At 39.8% G+C, this 18463-nt stretch overlaps 1 protein-coding gene across 2 annotated transcripts in view; it reads right to left on the bottom strand.

Annotated features, from left to right (window-relative positions):
• The window catches only part of arfgef1 (ADP-ribosylation factor guanine nucleotide-exchange factor 1 (brefeldin A-inhibited)), a 192458-nt gene that overhangs the window by 16942 nt on the left and 157053 nt on the right, over positions 1-18463 (bottom strand). For both annotated transcript variants that reach the window (XM_060822700.1, XM_060822691.1), the window contains 7 exons: positions 18189-18361; positions 15219-15379; positions 11004-11134; positions 8462-8591; positions 8120-8255; positions 6309-6447; positions 2745-2817 (listed from right to left, as the gene is read on the bottom strand). In XM_060822700.1, the coding sequence (XP_060678683.1) occupies positions 2745-2817; positions 6309-6447; positions 8120-8255; positions 8462-8591; positions 11004-11134; positions 15219-15379; positions 18189-18361 (943 nt within the window). The remainder of the gene's footprint in view (positions 1-2744; positions 2818-6308; positions 6448-8119; positions 8256-8461; positions 8592-11003; positions 11135-15218; positions 15380-18188; positions 18362-18463) is intronic.

The following is an 18463-nucleotide window of genomic DNA, read 5'->3' on the forward strand; positions in this document are numbered from 1 at the left end:
AGTTTCTCTCAATTTAAATAATATTCTGCTCTTTTGTTCTCCTTTCCAAATAAGGAACTTCACATTATATTCCATTTCCCAACTTTTTTTCCCACTTATCAATACCTCTATGTAAACTGCATAAAAGCAAATTCCTACAGATGCTGGAATCTGAAACCAAAAGAGAAAATGTTGGAAAATCTCAGCAGGTCTGGCAGCATCTGTAAGGAGAGAAAAGAGCTGACGTTCTGAGTCTAACTGACCCTTTGTCAAAGTCTCGCTGTGAACTCTTTGTATCCCTCTCACAACCCGTCTCTTTCCACATACTTTTGTGAAATCTACGAATTTGGTTATAGTACATTTTCTCAAGTCAGTAATATATATTGTGAACATGTGTAGTCCCAGCACTGATCCTCGTGGAACCTTATTGCTTATGGGTTACCAATCTGTAAAATAACTCCTCATCCCCATTCACTGTTTCCTGCCCATGAGCCAATTCACTATGTCCAACACTATTAGGTGTTATCTTATGACTGAACCTTTTGCGAGGGATTGTGGTAAACGCCTTGTGGAAGCCCAATTATAACATTTACTGTTCCCCTCTACCCACTCTGGTTCATACTTCCTTGAAGAACTCTAATAAATTATTCAGACACGATTTCCCTTCAACGAAACCATGCTTGATGAGATGATGATTTTCTTAATAGTAGATTGCAATACTTCTCCAACAATAGTTGTTAGGCTAATTAAGCTATGGTTACCTGCTTTTTGCCTCCCTCCCTTTTTGAATAGGGATGTCACATTAGCAGTTTTCCAATCCTCTTGTAATTCTCCAGAATCTAATGATTTTTGGAAAAACACAACCGATGTATCCACTATTTCTGCAGCTACCTCTTTTACTATGTAGAACAAAGAAGAATACAGCACAGACAACTATTTGGCCCACCGAGCCTGTGCCGGTTCCTAATCCTTATTTAGACCCACTACTTTTTTCCCTAAATAAGATTTCTATCCCTCTGTTTACCTCCTGTTCACGTGTTTATCAAGATATGCCTTAAACATTGCTAACACGCCTGCTTCCATCACCTCCACTGGCAATGCGATGTAAACCAATCAGGGCCAGGGATCATAATGCTGTTAACTCCATTGGTTTCTCTAATACTATCTGGAGTCAGAGTTACCAGCACAGAAGCAGAAACAAACTCGTCTATGCTGACCAGATATCCCAAATTCATCTTTTACCATTTGACACCATTCGGCCCATATCCCTCCAAGCCCTTCCTATTTATGTACTCATCCAGATGCCACCTTAAGGTTATTATTGTACCAACTTCCACCACTTCCTCTGGTAGCTCATTCCACACACACATCACCCTCTGTGTGAAAAAGTGGGCTCTTGGGTACCTTTCAATCTTTCCCTTCTCACCTTAAACTTGCGTCCCTTAGCTTTGGACTCCTCTATCCTGGGGATAAAACCTTGATTATTCACCCTCGCTATGCCCCTCATGATTTTATAAACCTCTACAAGGTTTATAAGCTTCTCCCTATTGCTCAATTCCTCCAAACCTGACAACGTTATTGCAAATCTTATCTCAACCCATTCAAGTTTCATAACATCTTTCCTATTACAAGGAGACCAGAATTGAACACAATATTCCAAAAGGGGCCTCACCAATGTCCTGCATAGTTGCAACATAACATCCCAACTCCTACACTCAATGCTCTGACCAATAAGGGCAAGCATACCATCACTTTCTTCATTACTATTCCTGTCTTTCTTGGTGTAAAGCAACTGGTGTTTTGCAAAGTGTCTTCAGAGGAGGCTTGGTGAATTGTTGCAGTACATCTTGTAGAAAGTACACACTATTGCAATTATATCAGTGGTGTTTGGAATCAATATTGAAGTTTTGAGTAGGATGGCAATTAAGTGGCTGCTTTGTACTGGAAGCGTCCGCTGAAACCGCTCTAACCCAAGCAACATTCTTTAGTGATGGCGATGGCACCTAATTCCTCCCTTGTATTCATTAACACTAATTGGATGTTCGGAATATTTTCCACCGTAAGGATTGATGCAACACATCTGTTAGTTCATCTGCCATTTTCTTGTTCCTAGAACTGTCTCCCCAGATTCATTTTCTGAGGGGCCAATGTTCACTTGGACCTCTCCTTTTTTATATGCTTAAAGAAACACATGGTCAGTTTTTACATTCCTCGCTGGTTTGCCCTTGTAGTTTATTTGTCTTTGGATCAGAGGGGTGTCACTGGCAGATTGGAAGAAAAATGGGAGAATTTTCAAGTAAATAACTGCACTTAAAAATGCAATAGTTGAAACACATTAAAATGACTAACATTATGTCTCATACTAGGGGGCATGCATTTAAGCTAAGAGAGGGAATGTGAGCGGCAAGTTCTTTTAAACAGAATGGTAGGAGACAAGAAGGTGCTGCCAGGGGTGGAGGCAGATATGATGGGGGGGGGGGGGGGGGGGGGGGTGGGGTGGGGAGTGGTTTGAGGGACTTTTAGATAGGGGGATATGTACCACGGACAGGCAGAAGGAATTAGTTTCATTTGGCATCCTATTTAGCACAATATCATGGGCTGAAGAGCCTGTACCTGTGCTGCACAGTTCTTACGTTTTACATTACTGTTAAAGTTCCAAGATATTTTGAAGCCTATATATTAATATTTTAAAGATCATTTGGTAGCAATATTCCCTTTGCAAGTTGACGCTAATATGCTAATTAGGGAAATAACGAAATGCATACCAACTGTTTTTCTCCAGGATCAGCTTGCAAAGAAGAATCACTTTCAGAGTGAGAGGGTCGCCATGATAATAATCTAAAATACATAAATTATTAAAAAAATGAATTCTGCTGCACTTAAAAAATAAAATTTAAACAATGCTCTCATGACAGAACTCTCAATGTACTCCAGATACAATACCTCCTGTAGTGTGAACTAGCATTTTTAGCATCATTTAAATCCAGAATTTAAACAAAATGCAAACTCTGAATCGTCAAATACAGAAATTTTCACAATCATATCACACAATATTTCTAAGGCCATGCTACAGCAGGACTCAATGTTGTTGCCTATAAATGTGCTCTCACTCCAACAAAATTCCAAATCAGAGTGAAATGCAAATTGATCTCAGTTATTTAATATGTCTGTCAAATTCCATGAATCATATGATCAAACCAGAAATGATGGGGCCATTAGCTGAAATGTCATATCTATCAGGTAATGCATTATTGGCAAATAGTAATGTTTAAAAGCAATGAAATGTCCTATTTGAGATAACATGCAATGACAATTCAATGGGTAAATGCACCAGCTGGTGTGACACTGAGCTGTACAAACAATGAAGGTCCTACGTCTCAGCATTGGTTGTCCTGAGTTATCCAGATTATCAGCTTAGGTGGCAATGTAGATATTAGCTTTAACATAGACAGATGTGAAAGGAGGGAACAACACAAAATGAAGTCTTCAAACATATTTTAAAGTTGCAGTTAAAGAGTATCACCCTCACGCATGTAAGCCTTACTCTATCATATTAAGTTTTCTCCCTCACTCTACTCATCCTCAAAAGGAGACCAATCTTTTCCCACACCAAGAATTTTCACACTTGGCAACTATGAGAGACAACAGTTTCCACTCAGTTTATTCTGTCATCAATATCATAAGATCAGAGAAGAGGAAATTTACCCCTGGATCCAAACATGCCATGAAATTGCATTGATATTTCAATGTACTTCAGCACTTAGGATTCATAAGCTCTGCAAAACTCAGTTTGCAAACGATGGATTAAATCAGGGAATACGTTGAAGACCTTGCAAAGTTGCTTAGGGACAAATGCCAACTGCGTAAGACTTCACAGCCTGCTTCTAAGAAAGCAATAAGTCCAGGTGACCATATTGCAAGCAACAGTTACCAAACCCAATCGGCACCTTTCAACACGGTTAAGGTTGCACCATTTCGGCAAAGTAAAATCTTTTTGGTTTTACAGAACTTTAGCGTTGCTGAAATAAAGAGACATGCTGTCAAAGATTCCTGACTTCAGTTAAGAGACACACAAGAATCCCAAATTTCAAAGGGAGCAACAACTTAAACTGTACAAGAAGGTGGTGTTGATTGGTGAGCAACTCAACTCTGATTGGTCGAGGTGCTACCAGAGAGAATGACCAGGGAAATATTGCCTTCGTGCTTATGTTTAGCTAGAAAAAAAGGCACAATGCTCAGGCATGCCCCTTTTTCCTGTAGAGGACAGCTCCTGCAATAACATACTAATCTAGCAAGTGTAAATGAACCGTACTGAAGGTTGACAGATGATTTGATTTTCAGTGTACTTCTTGTCACCTCACAATTGCTCAGCGTGTTATTCATTTGTGGACTCACATTTAACATTGCTCATTATGTTCGAGTTTGTTCAGAGTTTTGCCAGAGGGGGCTGGTTGAGTGCAGTTTGTACTCTACTGAATGTAAACAAGTGACAGGACATATAACTTACATAATTACCATTACAATGAAAATCATATTTCACATTTCAATGAGGGTCTAAACTGCAGACCAAAGCAACATTAGGTTCAAACCCCACCCTGGCTGGGTGATCTGGTCTGAGCTAGTTGGAGGTAGTCGTTCTATAAAATGACCTCAAAATATCTCAGTTAGGAACAGGAAAGTTGGCTCATGATTTCTATACAAAAAGTGCATGAAGTGTAAAAGTTCACACTAAAGTGCGATGATGCCAGCATTGAGTTTGGTTGAGATGCAACCACAACTGAACGAAGTGCTAACACTGACCGATCAGATCTACAGGCTCCAGGAACAAGTAACATTGGGCTATGAGGACAGAATGAGTAAGTTGGGACTGTTCCCCCTGGAGAAGGCGAAGGAGAAATTTGATAAAGGTTTTTAAAATCATGAATGGGCTGGATAGAATAGAGGGGGAGAAGTGGTTTCCACTTGTAAAATTAATAAGAATGGGAGCAAAAACAGATTTAACATTTCAAATCCATTGATTGTAATTTGGGGTCAGTGGATTTGAAACACTAACTCTGTTTTCTCTGCAGTGATGCTGCCAGACTTGCTGAGTTTCTCCAGCAATTTTTGTTTTTGTTTGTTTAGATCTCAAGCATCCACGGTTCTTTGTTTTATTATAAAACAGCAAGAGACCAGAGATTTAAAGGATTCAAAAGAAGCAAGTGTGATGTGAACAAGGCATTTTTTCCCACACAGTGAATAGTTAGGGTGTAGAATTCACTGTCTGGAAATGTAGTGGATGTAGGTTCAATTGAGGCATTTAAAGGGGCAATGGTGGTTGTTTAAATGCAAATAATGTGCAAGGGTACTGGGAAGAAACAGGAGATGAGATAACGATGCTTATTTGAAGAGACAGTGCAGACACAGTGGGCTGAATGGCCTACTTGCGTACCACAATAATTTTGTGATCTCGAATCACAGAATCCCTACAGTGCAAAAAGAGGCCCATTGAGTCTGCACCACCCCATTCCAGTAAACCCCACATTTACCATGGCCAGTTCACCTGACCTGGACATTCCTGGACACTGTAGACAATTTAGCATGGCCAATCCCCTTAACCTGCACATGTTTACAATGTAGGAGAAAGTGAGGACTGCAGATGCTGGAGATCAGAGCTGAAAATGTGTTGCTGGAAAAGTGCAGCAGGTCAGGTAGCATCCAAGGAGCAGGAGAATCAACGTTTCAGGTTCCTGAAGAAGGGCTCATGCCCGAAACGTCGATTCTCCTGCTCCTTGGATGCTGCCTGACCTGCTGCGCTTTTCCAGCAACACATTTTCAGCCATGTTTAGAATATGCGAGAAAACTGGAGCACCTGGAGGACAGACGCAGGGAGAATGTGCAAACACCACACAGACAGTCACCCAAGACTGGAATCGAACCCAGTTCCTGGCAGATCATTGAGAGGCAGCAATGCTAAATCACTATGCCGCACCTAAGAACATTACCTGTCTCTGGATTCAGTGACAATACCATTAGACCATCATCTCTCCATCAACTTGCTTAATTAATTAATGGATACCAATGGCAGTGATGCCAATTCATTGATTTCTTCAGAAATAGAAAAGGGAATAAAATACTGAGAAAGAATTGATTCTCTAAAAGCCAATATTTAAAGGTTGCGGACACGCAAGATTGTACCTGTACATCACCTTTTACTAAAATATAACTGACACTTAATATTGTACTGAAACCTTTAAGAAGTGATACTTTATAAAATGTGTTATCAATTTTTAAAGGATTGTTATAAACCTCATGATGCTTTGTGAAGAAAGAACTTTTTTCCAACTCACGCATGAGGAATTGTAGTCTTGAAGATGTCCAACATACAGTTGCAAGTTTTGTCCCAAGTTTCTGGCAAAAACTTCTCCCCATTCAGAATGACAACATTCTCCAGACAATTAGTACCAGATCGAGCCAGCTGTTCATTATCTGTAGAGGAAAAAAAGACTTAATAATAGAATTACTAATAAAAGACTTCAGCAATTTAACAGAGCAGCTATACGAGTTTTAAGGCAATTTCAGTACCTCGAAAGAAAAATACAGCAAACGTACAACAGGAAGTTTCATACTGATTCATTGCACAGAAATGTTAGGTACGGACTGAATTTACGTTACTGTTTTAGCTCTGGTCCAAGTGATAACAGTCTGAACTGACAACACTATTGTTGTGAAAATTCAGGCTTCAACCTAAGAATTTATTTTCTACAAGCCAGAATATCTCGCCCACAGGCTGGATGGTCATCTGAAAATATTCACAAACTGCATGACCACCTTTCATCAGCCAGAGTGAAGTGAGGCAAACAGCAGGAGAGAAACTGTGTGTGGGCAATAAGCAATGGGTCTAAATAAGGATTCAGAATTGGTACAGGGTTGATGGGCCAAAGGGCCTGCCCCTGTGCTGTACTGTATAAAATCAACGTGGGTGTAGGTTTACTTGCTGAGCTGGGAGGTTCATTTCCAGAGGTTTTGTCACCCTACTAGGTAACATCTTCAATGGGCCTCAGGTGAAGCACTGTACATGCTTCCTGCTTTCTATTTATATGTTTGGGTTTCTTTGGATTGGCGATGTCACTTCCTGTTCTTTTTCTCAAGGGGTGGTATATGGGGTCTAACTCGATGTGTCTGTTGATAGAGTTTCGGTTGGAATGCCATGCTTCTAGGAATTCTCGTGCATGTCTTTGTTTGGCTTGTCTTACGATGGATGTGTTGTCCCAGTCGAAGTGGTGTCCTTCCTTATCTGTATGTAAGGATACTAGTGAGAAGGGGTCATGTCATTTTGTGGCTAGTTGGTGTTCATATATCCTGGTGGCTAGTTTTCTGCCTGTTTGTCCAATGTAGTGTTACAGTTATTTGTTACAGTTCTTGCACAGTATTTTGTAAATGACATTAGTTTTGTTTGTTGTCTGTATGGGGTCTTTCAAGTTAATTAGCTGCTGTTTTAGTGTGTTGGTGGTTTTTTGAGTTACCATGATGCCAAGGGGTCTGAGTAGTCTGGCAGTCATTTCAGAGATGTCTTTGATGTAGGGGAGAGTGGCTAGGGTTTCTAGGTGGGTTTTGTCTGCTTGTTTGGGTTTGTTGCTGAGAAATCAGCAGACTGCGTTCATTGGGTACCCATTCTTTTTGAATACACAGTATAAGTGATTTTCCTCTGCTCTGTGTAGTTACTCTATGCTGCAGTGTGTGTTGGCTCGTTGAAATAATGTTCTGATGCAGCTTCGTTTGTGGATGTTGGGATGATTCCTTCTGTAGTTCAATATTTGGTCCGTGTGTAGTGTTTTCCTGTAGACGCTGGTTTGAAGTTCCCCATTGGCTGTTCGCTCTACTGTGACATCTAAGAATAGCAGTTTGTTGTTGTTTTCCTCCTCTTTAGTGAATTTTATGCCACTAAAGATGTTACCTATTAGGGTGATGAAATGTCTGGACAATGAAGCTTTCAGCTCAGCGAGCAAACCTAAATCCAGAACCTCAACCTGAGTTACAAATCTTCTCAAAACTCGCTAAAACCTTAACGTATTTTTATAAAGTATGTGATGTTAGTATGAAAGATAGCAAAAACTTCACTGCTTGTGCTCTTGTTAAAACATTTCTCTGTTAACCTTACCTTGCTGTACACACCAATATAATTGTGCAAATATATCATCCAAGAGGATATCATTAAGTACTTCAAAGTACTGTGTGAATACATCACAAATAGCATAAAGTGCATGGTTACAAGTGGTCGTCATCCATTCAGCTTTCTGAAAAATAAAAGTATTCTGATGTTCATATTGTATCCCAAACTTCAACCTGCCACCACAACTGCAATATCTTTCTGTATTTGTTGTATTGTACATGTCTATTAGGGTTACCTCTATAAATCACCAATATAAATATGAATACTTTTAATCATTTGATCTTGGGTGGGTCAGCTTCATTACACTCAAGAGTAACTGCAACTCCTTACCTCAGTCTGCTGTTCTGGAAGTTTCATATTGTCAAAGATCCTGAAAACAATCCTAAAGAGATCTTGCCACCAGTGCTTCTCAAAAGTATGACCATAAGTTTTCATTATTTCAAACATCACAGTTAATCCCCTGCAGCAGGATAAAAACAAGCAGCCTCATGCCAGTCCTGAACATACATCAATGATATTCTTATATCTTAATCACAGTGTGAATATCACTTATGACAGTAGAATTAGTTGTGCATCCCATATATCATGCCAGAGCAATGTAGCAGAATCTACAAGAAAGTTACAATCCAAATTGGCTTATTGTTTATCCCACCACAAAGCCTCAGATTTCCACCCCTCCAAATCAAACAACTTCCCTTTCCAGTTTGAGGATTTTGTAAATACTAGACTGTTAATTTTTTTAAAAATCCATTCATAATATGTGGCTAAGCCAGTCTTTATTACTGCAGTAAGGCTAGTGAGAGTGCCAGACAATACAATGGATGGTAATTCTCAGTGAGGAGGTGGGAGCTAGGACGATGCAGAGATGACTATTACCAGTACCATGATGAACATATGCACCTGTGGGAGGCATACTGGTGAGGATGAGGTCATGTGTACTCTACACTCTTATTGGCTTCTCAGTGACCCAGGCTAGCACCTATGACCTTTAGAAATCCATCAGCTCAAGCAGTAATGGGGATGCACAGTGAGTGTCGGTGAGGGACGCAAAGGGTGGATGGGGAAGGGGGTGCACGATGGTAATCAGCAGGAGGTTTTCTCATCCAAGTGCCTTTTTTTCCTGATGGCAGGAGACCTCATGGGGTATGGAGTCAATGCTATGGATACGCAGGGCAATTCCTTCCTTCGAGAGTAGAGATATACAGCACAGAAGCAGTCTGTGAGATACCTCTCATATTTACCCTCTAGTCTCCAGATGTTTTTTAAGAAAGGCTTTGTTTGAAAGACAGGGCTGGGTTTATCATTTCCAATACTGAGACCGAGTCTAAGTGAAACATCCAGTTTCATTTGTTATTTTTTTGAGTTTTTCAAGAGAATGGGTTGCTAGGGGGAAGTTAAGCACATTGCTGTGTGTCTGGAGGCACACATAGACCACAGCAGGTAAGACAGCAGTTTTTCCTTCCTTAAAGGACACTAATGAACTAGAATTTTAATAACATTCAACAACGGTCAATGTTAGACCTTCAATTCCAAATTTCACCATATATGGTGGTGGGATTTGAGCTGAAGTCCCCAGAACATGGGAGGCAATGGCCTCGAGGTATTATCGGTAGACTGTTTATCCAGAGAACCAGGTAATGTTCTGACTACGCGGGTTCGAATCCCACCACGGCAGATGGTGTAATTTGAATTCAATAAAATCTGCAATTAAGAGTCTAACGATGACCATGAAACCATTGTCGATGGTAGGAAAACCCCACTTGTTTTATTAACGTCCTTTAGTGGAGGAAACTGCCATTCTTACCTTCTCTGGCCGATATGTTAGTCCAGACCTACAGCAATTTGGTTGACTCTTAACTGCCCTTTGAGCAATTAGGGTTGGACAATAAATGTGAAGCCCTCATCCTGTGAGCAAATATACACCCCCCGAGTCTCTGGATTACTAGCCCAGTAACAATACCACAATGATGTCTCCTCCCCTTCAAAGAGTGCAAGGAAATCATGGTAAAACATATTCTTAATATTTAACCAATTCTCAAACAAACATGATTGCTAATAAAAGTATTTATTATGTATTGAATACTTTTTATTGGGTATCTTTACTTAAAATGAACCTGAAGATATCCATTTACAGAGAGCTTTAGTGTATCATGTTGCTGAACAACATGAGAATGGAGTACTATAACTTGCCCCTAATTTTCCAAAACCTTTGTAATTGATGCGTACTTAAAAAGACACTAAACTCCTCCCTTGTAGAAATGACAGCAACCCCAGTTAAAACCTGCTGCACTCATTAAAACTGGAAGCCCAGTTTCTGTTTAAACAAAGTCTGTGTTGACTGTATCCAGAGTGAATCTGGATGCTGCGCAGGACCAACATTTCAGGGACTAACAGCACATCCCACCAGCACAGGTAAGAAAGCAGCTTCAGTTCATTAATGTTTAGGTTAGGTTTGAGAGATTCCAGTTCTGTATTACACGGTCTCCAATACCTCAGCTGAACAAGAACAATTCTGAGACAGGACAACAAAACATTCTGAAACATTGACAAAAAGCCTAACTTCTCACATACTGTACAATTCAAACTATTTTGTTGGTATTGACCTCTGCTGCTTAATTTTAACCTTTGTAATAAAATGATTTAAAATGGTAATCAATATAGATAATTAAAGTCAAGGGTGGAGGCAAAATTGATTAAATTATACAAAGCAACTGACAAGCTAAGTATATAATAAACAAAAAAAATCATAAAACATTTTAGTAGCTATACCACATATAAAACATAAAAATGAAAAGCATATGACTTTATTATTTTACTGCACACTGCACTGTTGAAAATACTGCTTCATTACTCAGAGGAAAGAGATTCTTACCGAGTTCTTACATCCAATTTGCATCTGTTAATTATGCATGACAACTCAAACAGAATTGGAAACCATCCTCGCACCCATACTCTATCCTCAGCAGCTACATTCATATCATCACTGGTGTATTCTTTGAATGCCTGCAATATATTTTGAAATTAAAATAACTTGTGTAGGTACCAATCCTGAACAGTGCTCCAAACAAAATGAAAATGGTAATGTGAAAGAACGTCTTTGCATCGATGCTTTTCCATTCCCATCTCCCTCTCCAAATTAGACCTCAAACCCACACTATCTTCCTCAATTAGGATCTAATAACACAGATGTTTGGATCATTCGGGAGACAGAGGGGGTGATTAAGAGGAGTTACTGGGAGGTAGTCACACCTCAGGTAAAAGAAGGTAGATGGGTTACTGTCAGGCCTGTGGCCATCTCCTCAATAACAAGTATACCATTTTGGATACTGTTGGGTGGGGGGTGGGAAGATGACTTACCGGGGTAAGCCATGGGGTACAGATCTCTAGCACAGAGTCTGTTCCTGTCGCTCAGAAGGGAAGGAAGAGGAGGAGCTGAAAATGTGTTGCTGGAAAAGCGCAGCAGGTCAGGTAGCATCGAAGGAACAGGAAATTCAACGTTTCGGGCATAAGCCTGACCTGCTGCGCTTTTCCAGCAACACATTTTCAGCTCTGATCTCCAGCATCTGCAGACCTCACTTTCTCCTCCAAGGAAGAGGAGGAGCAGAGCATTAGTCATTGGGGACTCCACAGTTTGGGGGAATAGATAGGAGTTTCTGTGGGAGCAAGAGAGACTCATGGTTGGTGTGTTGCCTCCCAGGTGCCAGGGTTCATGAGGTCTCTGATCATGTTTTCGGGATCCTTGAGGGGGGTGGGAGACGGGGAGGGAGAGCAGCCCGAAGTCGTAACCACGTAGGTAGGGAGATGGGGATTTAAGGCAGAAATTAAGTGAGCTAGAACAAACAGAATTGTTATCTCTGGTTTGTTGCCGAGCCATGTTCTAGCGAGGCAAAGAATAGGGAGAGAGAGTAGTTGAACATGTGGCTATAGGAATGGGGCAGGAGGGAGGGTTTCAGGTTCCCGGATAATTGGAGCTTTTTCTGGGGTAGGCGGGAGTTCTACAAACTGGATGGTCTTCACCTGAACCAGAGAGGTAGCAACATCCTGGGGGAAAAATTTTCTAATGCTCATTGGGTAGATTTAAACTAATTCATCAGGGGGATAGGAACTGAAACTGTAGTTCAAATATACAGAGGTTGAGAATAGTGAGGTCAGGGCTAAGATTTCAAGATCACAAGGCGGCACCGGCAAGTAAGAAGTTGAAGTATGTCTATTTCAATGCCAGGAGCATCTGGAATGAAGTGGCTGAACTTGAGCATGGGTTGGTACCTGGGATTTTGACGTTGTGGCCATTTCAGAGACATAGATAGAGCAGGGACAAGAATGGTTATTGCAGGTTCAGGGATTCAGTAACAACAAAGAAAATGGTGAAAGGGAGGTGGTGTGGCATTGTTAGTCAAGGACAGTATTATGGTTGCAGAAAGGATGTTTAAGGACTCGTCCACTGAGGTAGTATGGGCTGAGATCAGAAACAGGAAAGGAGAGGTCACACTGTTGGGAGTTTTCTTGAGACCTCCAAATAGTTCCAGGAATGTAGAGGAAAGGATAGCAAAGGTGATTCTCAATATGAGCGAGAGTAACAGGGTAGTTGTTATGGGGGACTTCAACTTTCCAAATATTGACTGGGAACGCTGTAGTTCAAGTACTTTAGATGGGTCAGTTTTTGTCTAATGTGTGCAGGAGGGCTTCCTGACACGGTATGTAGACAGGCCAACAAGGGACATTGGATTTGGTACTGGGTAATGAACCCAGCCAGCTGTTAGATTTGGAGGTAAGTGAGCACTTTGGTGATCGTGCCTACAATTCAGTTATATTTACTTTAGTGATGGAAAGGGATAGATATACACCACAGGGCAAGAACTATAGCTGGGGGAAAGGCAATTGCAATGCGATTAGGCAAGATTTAGGATGCATAAAATGGGGAAGGAAACTGCAAGGAATGGGATGTGGAGCTTATTTAAGGTCCAGCTACTGTGGGTCCTTGATAAGTATGTACCAAGAGGAGGTTATTGAGGGCTGGAGCTGTGTTTTACTAAGGAAGTTGAATCTCTTGTCAAGTGGAAGAAGGTGGTTTACGTTAGGATGAGATGTAACGGCTCAGTTAGGACACTTGAGAGTTACAGGTTAGCCAGGAAAAGCCTAAAGAGAGATCTAAGAGGAGCCAGGTGGGAACATGAGAAGTTGTTGGCAGATAGGAACAAGGAAAACTCTAAGGCTTTCTATAGGCATAACATGGATAAAAGAAAGTCAAAGCAAGATTAGGGCCAAGTGTGAAGTTGTGTGTGGAGTCAGAGGAGATAGGGGAATACTGAATTTCGTCAGTATTCACACTGGAAAAAGACAATATTGTCGAGGAGAATACCGAGAAACAGGTTACTAGATGGGATTGAGGTTCACAAGGAGGTGGTGTTAGAAATTCTGAAAATAGATAAATCCCCTGGGCCAGATGGGATTTATCCTTGGGTTCTCTAAGAGGCCAGGGAGGAGATTGTCAAGCCTTTGGCTTTGATCTTTATGTTATCATTGTCTTCAGTAATAGTGCCAGAAGACTGGAGGATAGCAAATGTTTTTCCCATGTCCAAGATGGGGAGTAGAGACAACCCTGGAAATTATAGACCTGGGAGCCTTACTTTGGTTGTGGGTAAAGTGTTGGAAAAGGTTATAAGAGACAGAATTTATAATCATCTCGATAGGGATAAGTTGATGAGGGATAGTCAACATGGTTTCGTGAAGGGTTGGTCATACCTCACAAACCTTATTGAGTTCTTTGAGAAGGTGACCAAATAGGTGGATGATGTGGTGTATATGGATTTCAGTAAGGTGTTTCATAAGGTTCCCCACAATAAGCTATTGCTCAATTTACGGAGGTATGGATTGAGGGTGACTTAATAGTTTGGATCAGAAGTTGGCTAGCTGAAAGAAGACAGAGGGTGGTGGTTGATGTAAAATATTCATTCTGGAGTTCACTTACTAGTGGTGTACCGCAAGAATCTGTTTTGGGTCAACTGCTGTTTGTCATTTTTATAAATGACCTGGAGGAGGGAATAGAAGGATGGGTTTGTAGATTTACGGATGAAACTAAGGTTGGTAGAGTTATGGATAGTGATGAAGGATGTTGTAGATTACAGAGAAATATAGATAAACTGCAGAGCTGGGCTGAGAGGTGGCAAATCGAGTTCAGTGCGAGGTGATTCACGTTGGTCGGAGTAACCAGAATGCAAAGTACTGGGCTAATGGTAAGATTCTTGGTAGTGTAGATAAGCAGAGAGATCTCGGTGTCCATGTACATAGATCCTTGAAACTTGCCACCCAGGTTGACAGGTTGTTAAGAAGGCATACAGTGTGTTAGCTTTTATTGGTCAAGGGTTTACGTTTAAGAACCATGAGATCATGCTGCAGCTGTACAAAATTCTGGCGTGGCCACATTTGGAGCATTGTATACAGTTCTGGTCACCGCATTATCAGAAGGATGTGAAAGCTTTAGAAAGGGTTCAGAGGAGAATTATAAGGATGTTTCCTGGTAAGGAGGGAAGGTCTTACGAGGAAAGGCTGAGGACTTGATGCTGTTTTCGTTAGAGAGAATAAGGTTGAGAGGAGACTTTGTTGAGACATCGAAGATAAGCAGAAGGTTAGATAAATTGGACAGTGAGAGCCTTTTTCCGCGGTTGGTGATGGCGAGCATGAGGGGACATAGTTTTAAATTGAGGGTGATAGACATAGGACAGATGTCAGAGGCAGATTCTTTACTCAGAGTAGTAGGGATATGGAATGCACTGCACTTAACAATAGTACACTCGCCAACTTTAAGTGCATTTAAATGGTCATTGGATAGGCACATGGATGAGAACAGAATAGTGTAAGTTAGGTGGGATTCAGATTGGTTCCACAGGTCGGCGCATGATGGAGGGCTGAAGGCCTGTATTGCGCTGTAATGTTCCATGTTCAATAACCACTGCCAACTCACTGATGTGATGTTGAACATTTTCCCACAATTAGCTACATCATATTGCAGCGTCTTCAATGGATTATGTTTCAAAATTTCTGCTAGAAATATATAAATGATGTAAATATATAGTAACCAATTTTTCACCTGTGGTCTCTCAGAGACATATTTTGCACAATGACGAATGAGGCGGATTGCTTCCATACTTGTATCAGGAAAAGCAGCATTGCAGGCAAATTCCGACAAACATTTCACAGCATCTTGAAAAGAATCTATTGTTGCTGGAAAATACTTTGCAAATACATTCACTGCGAAAATAAAATTTGTAAAGATGAAGTATATTCAAACTCATTATCATTAACTAGCTTTCAAATTAACAATTGACATTTTTGATTCAAAATCCACATTAAGATCTCAACATTCAATATGAACTAAAGTTTAATCATGGCGAATTAAATGTTTAATTACGCTTGCAAAGGAAATAAGAGGGATTGTTCTGAGGATCAAAAGTAATGTCGTTTCCGTTAAGGTATTCAGCTTGTATAAACTTTTCTTACTCTTCAACACATATCCACTTATTCAACAAACCCTCCCATTGATCACACTTTGATGTTAGTTTGTATTACAACAGAAAATGTTGTTTCAGCTATCACACTCCATTCAGAGAAAGGCATTAATTGCCATTTTCCTTTGAATTCCACCTTATCAACTAGATGTGCAAAACAATTTACAAGCATAGCTTTCATCATATTAGCTAATGTGATACAATATTACATCAAATAATTAAGTACATTTGAAAATAGAAGCTTTCTTACAAGACGGTGCCAAAGTATAACACCTCTTATTATATTCTTTATCTCCATATATTACTGGATTACTGCTTGTGCTTGGGCCATTTAACTTGGGCTTTATAAATACTTTTCCATTTCACATTTGCCTATCACTTTGTTAGGCACTACATCGGTCAGATCCAATTTTCTTGGGCACTACTATTATTAGCTGGGCTGTTGAGATGCACTTCACTGGGACAGTTTGAATTTCAATGTAAGGAGAAGCTAGAATATCAAACTTACTTCAGTAACCTACAACTTCAGCAGGCAGTTAACAAACTATGATCATTAATGCTCAAGATAAAGTTTTACTCGACAAACAACTGCTGAAAGCTGTTCCTATGTGATCTACTTAAAAATACAACTTTTGTTCAATGTTGAAGTAGGAATTGAGTTGAGTGAAATCTGAGTTTTATTTAAACTTTTGCTTAACTTCTCATTAAACCTGATTTATAGTTGTTACTTACAATAAATAGCCTATTAGTTTATTAATTGGAGAAAATTACACAGCAATAGTCGATCCTATTTTGATTATATTCATTAGTTTTATCCCATAGCCTTCTTTCCTAGTTTACTTTGTGAATGAGGTCAAACTTTAAATCCTGTTCAGTAATTGCTTGTTATTTTCACCCCCAAAACAAGTTTCGTGCTTTAAGACAAGGTCCTTGAAGCTTTATTAACAACTATGCCACAACACTTAGTTTAAATGTTTCATTTAATGGAACACAAAACATAATGAATATCAAATTTTACATTTCAAAGCATGAAAATTTCCATTTCAATTAAAAGGAAAAATCCAATTGCATTGAGTCCAACTTGATTGCTGGCCTCAGGCAAAACATGCAGTTAAGAGACAGGGCATATTTAGATCTGGGCTTGCAAGAGCATATTTTCAAGGGCATATTCCATAATCGTGCAAAAGTCAATGAAAATCTAGAACAATTTGGCAAGTACAGAAACGGACACGATTGTGACACTGGGGTTTTGTAGCAAGGATAAGAAATGAAGGGAACTTGCAGAAGAGGCAACTACAATGTGATAAGTTACAAATACGGACACAGGGAGCTGGAAAGGTATGAAATCAACACAGAAGCTAATAATTCTATTGGGTTATATAGATACGTACTTTAAGCAATTTTATCCTATCAGGACTCTCTAATTGTAAAATAAACAATTGTATCTTCTTGGTACTTCCATGAAGCCTGGGTATTGCTGGCAAGCCCAGCATCTGCTGCCCATTCCCAACTGTACTTGCATGCTAGGGCGTTTCAGATGGCAGTTTCAAATCAATCATATTGTTGTGGGTCTGGAGTCACATTGGACAAGGATGGCAGATTTCATAAAACACATGAGAGAACTAGAACAGCAACTGGGATACGTGGCATGGTCATGATTGCCAGCCTTATAGTCTAGATTAATTAATTGAGTTTAAATTCCACCTGCTGCAGTAGAGGGATTCGAACGCATGCATCTAGAGCATTAGCCTGGTCCTTTAGATTATTAGTCTAGTGACATGACTGCTATATCACCAACTCCTCAAATATGACGACGACAATTGGAGATTCTCATGTGTTAAGATACTAAAGGGTGAGATGAAAAGCAGTAAGTTCAAAACTGAAGAGTTGGACTATTTAAATTGGTCCAATACTGTTGTTAAGAAATACAAATACATTTAATTGTCATTGCTGAAATTCAATTAACAAGAATTGCCGATGAGAAATCAAGTGATCATGCTGTAAAAGTAATTTTATACTCTATAATTAATCATTAAAACCCATAAAAAGAAATTATTTCTGAGGTCATAGGATAAAAACGTTAATACTTGCATCATCTCTGTGCATTGTTATATTTTCGATATAAAATCCAAATTGCAAAATTGTGACAGATATCAGCAGCATGCAGTAAATTAGGGATAAGTGTCAAAAGTGAAGTAGTACTCTGACTGGTCAAAGTGAGATCAATAGGATGTGCATCAAGGTCTAGAGATAAAATTGACATCATTCACCCAACATAAACTTTCTATGATGCTTTGATTTTCATGGTTGGGCATAGAAATCTACTGAGTGGTTAGACAAGGTACTAGACTGTGAAAGGTAAAGAAGGATGGTCCTTCTTTATATGGAGCAGTTAAAAAAATTGAAGGTATACATGCTTGTCCATTTTAAATTCTAACTTTAGATTGAGTAGGAGGGGGGTGTCAGAATTTATTATTTATTAAAAACATCACGGTTAAATGAATCATACTTCCAAAATTTCATAAACTGGATGACACTGAAAGTATACTCACTGACAATGTGCCCTGTGGTTTGAAATGCTAGTTCTACTATACTCTCATCTTGATCGGAAGCGGCCAGGTGAAAGACAGAGAAGATGTTCTTCCACCCAGAACGAATATTGCCAGCCTGCGAGTTAACCATCTGAGCTATACACCGAACCACCATATCACGGATTGTTGGCGATCTTCAGGTTTAAAGAAGAAATTTTCAAGAATACAGATGAAAGCATTTAACATATGCAATTGTAAAATCAACAGGTATATGGTGAAACATGCATTCTTTGTAA

Source organism: Hemiscyllium ocellatum, chromosome 4 (assembly GCF_020745735.1).
Source record: "Hemiscyllium ocellatum isolate sHemOce1 chromosome 4, sHemOce1.pat.X.cur, whole genome shotgun sequence".
NCBI classification, from domain to species: Eukaryota; Metazoa; Chordata; class Chondrichthyes; order Orectolobiformes; family Hemiscylliidae; genus Hemiscyllium; species Hemiscyllium ocellatum.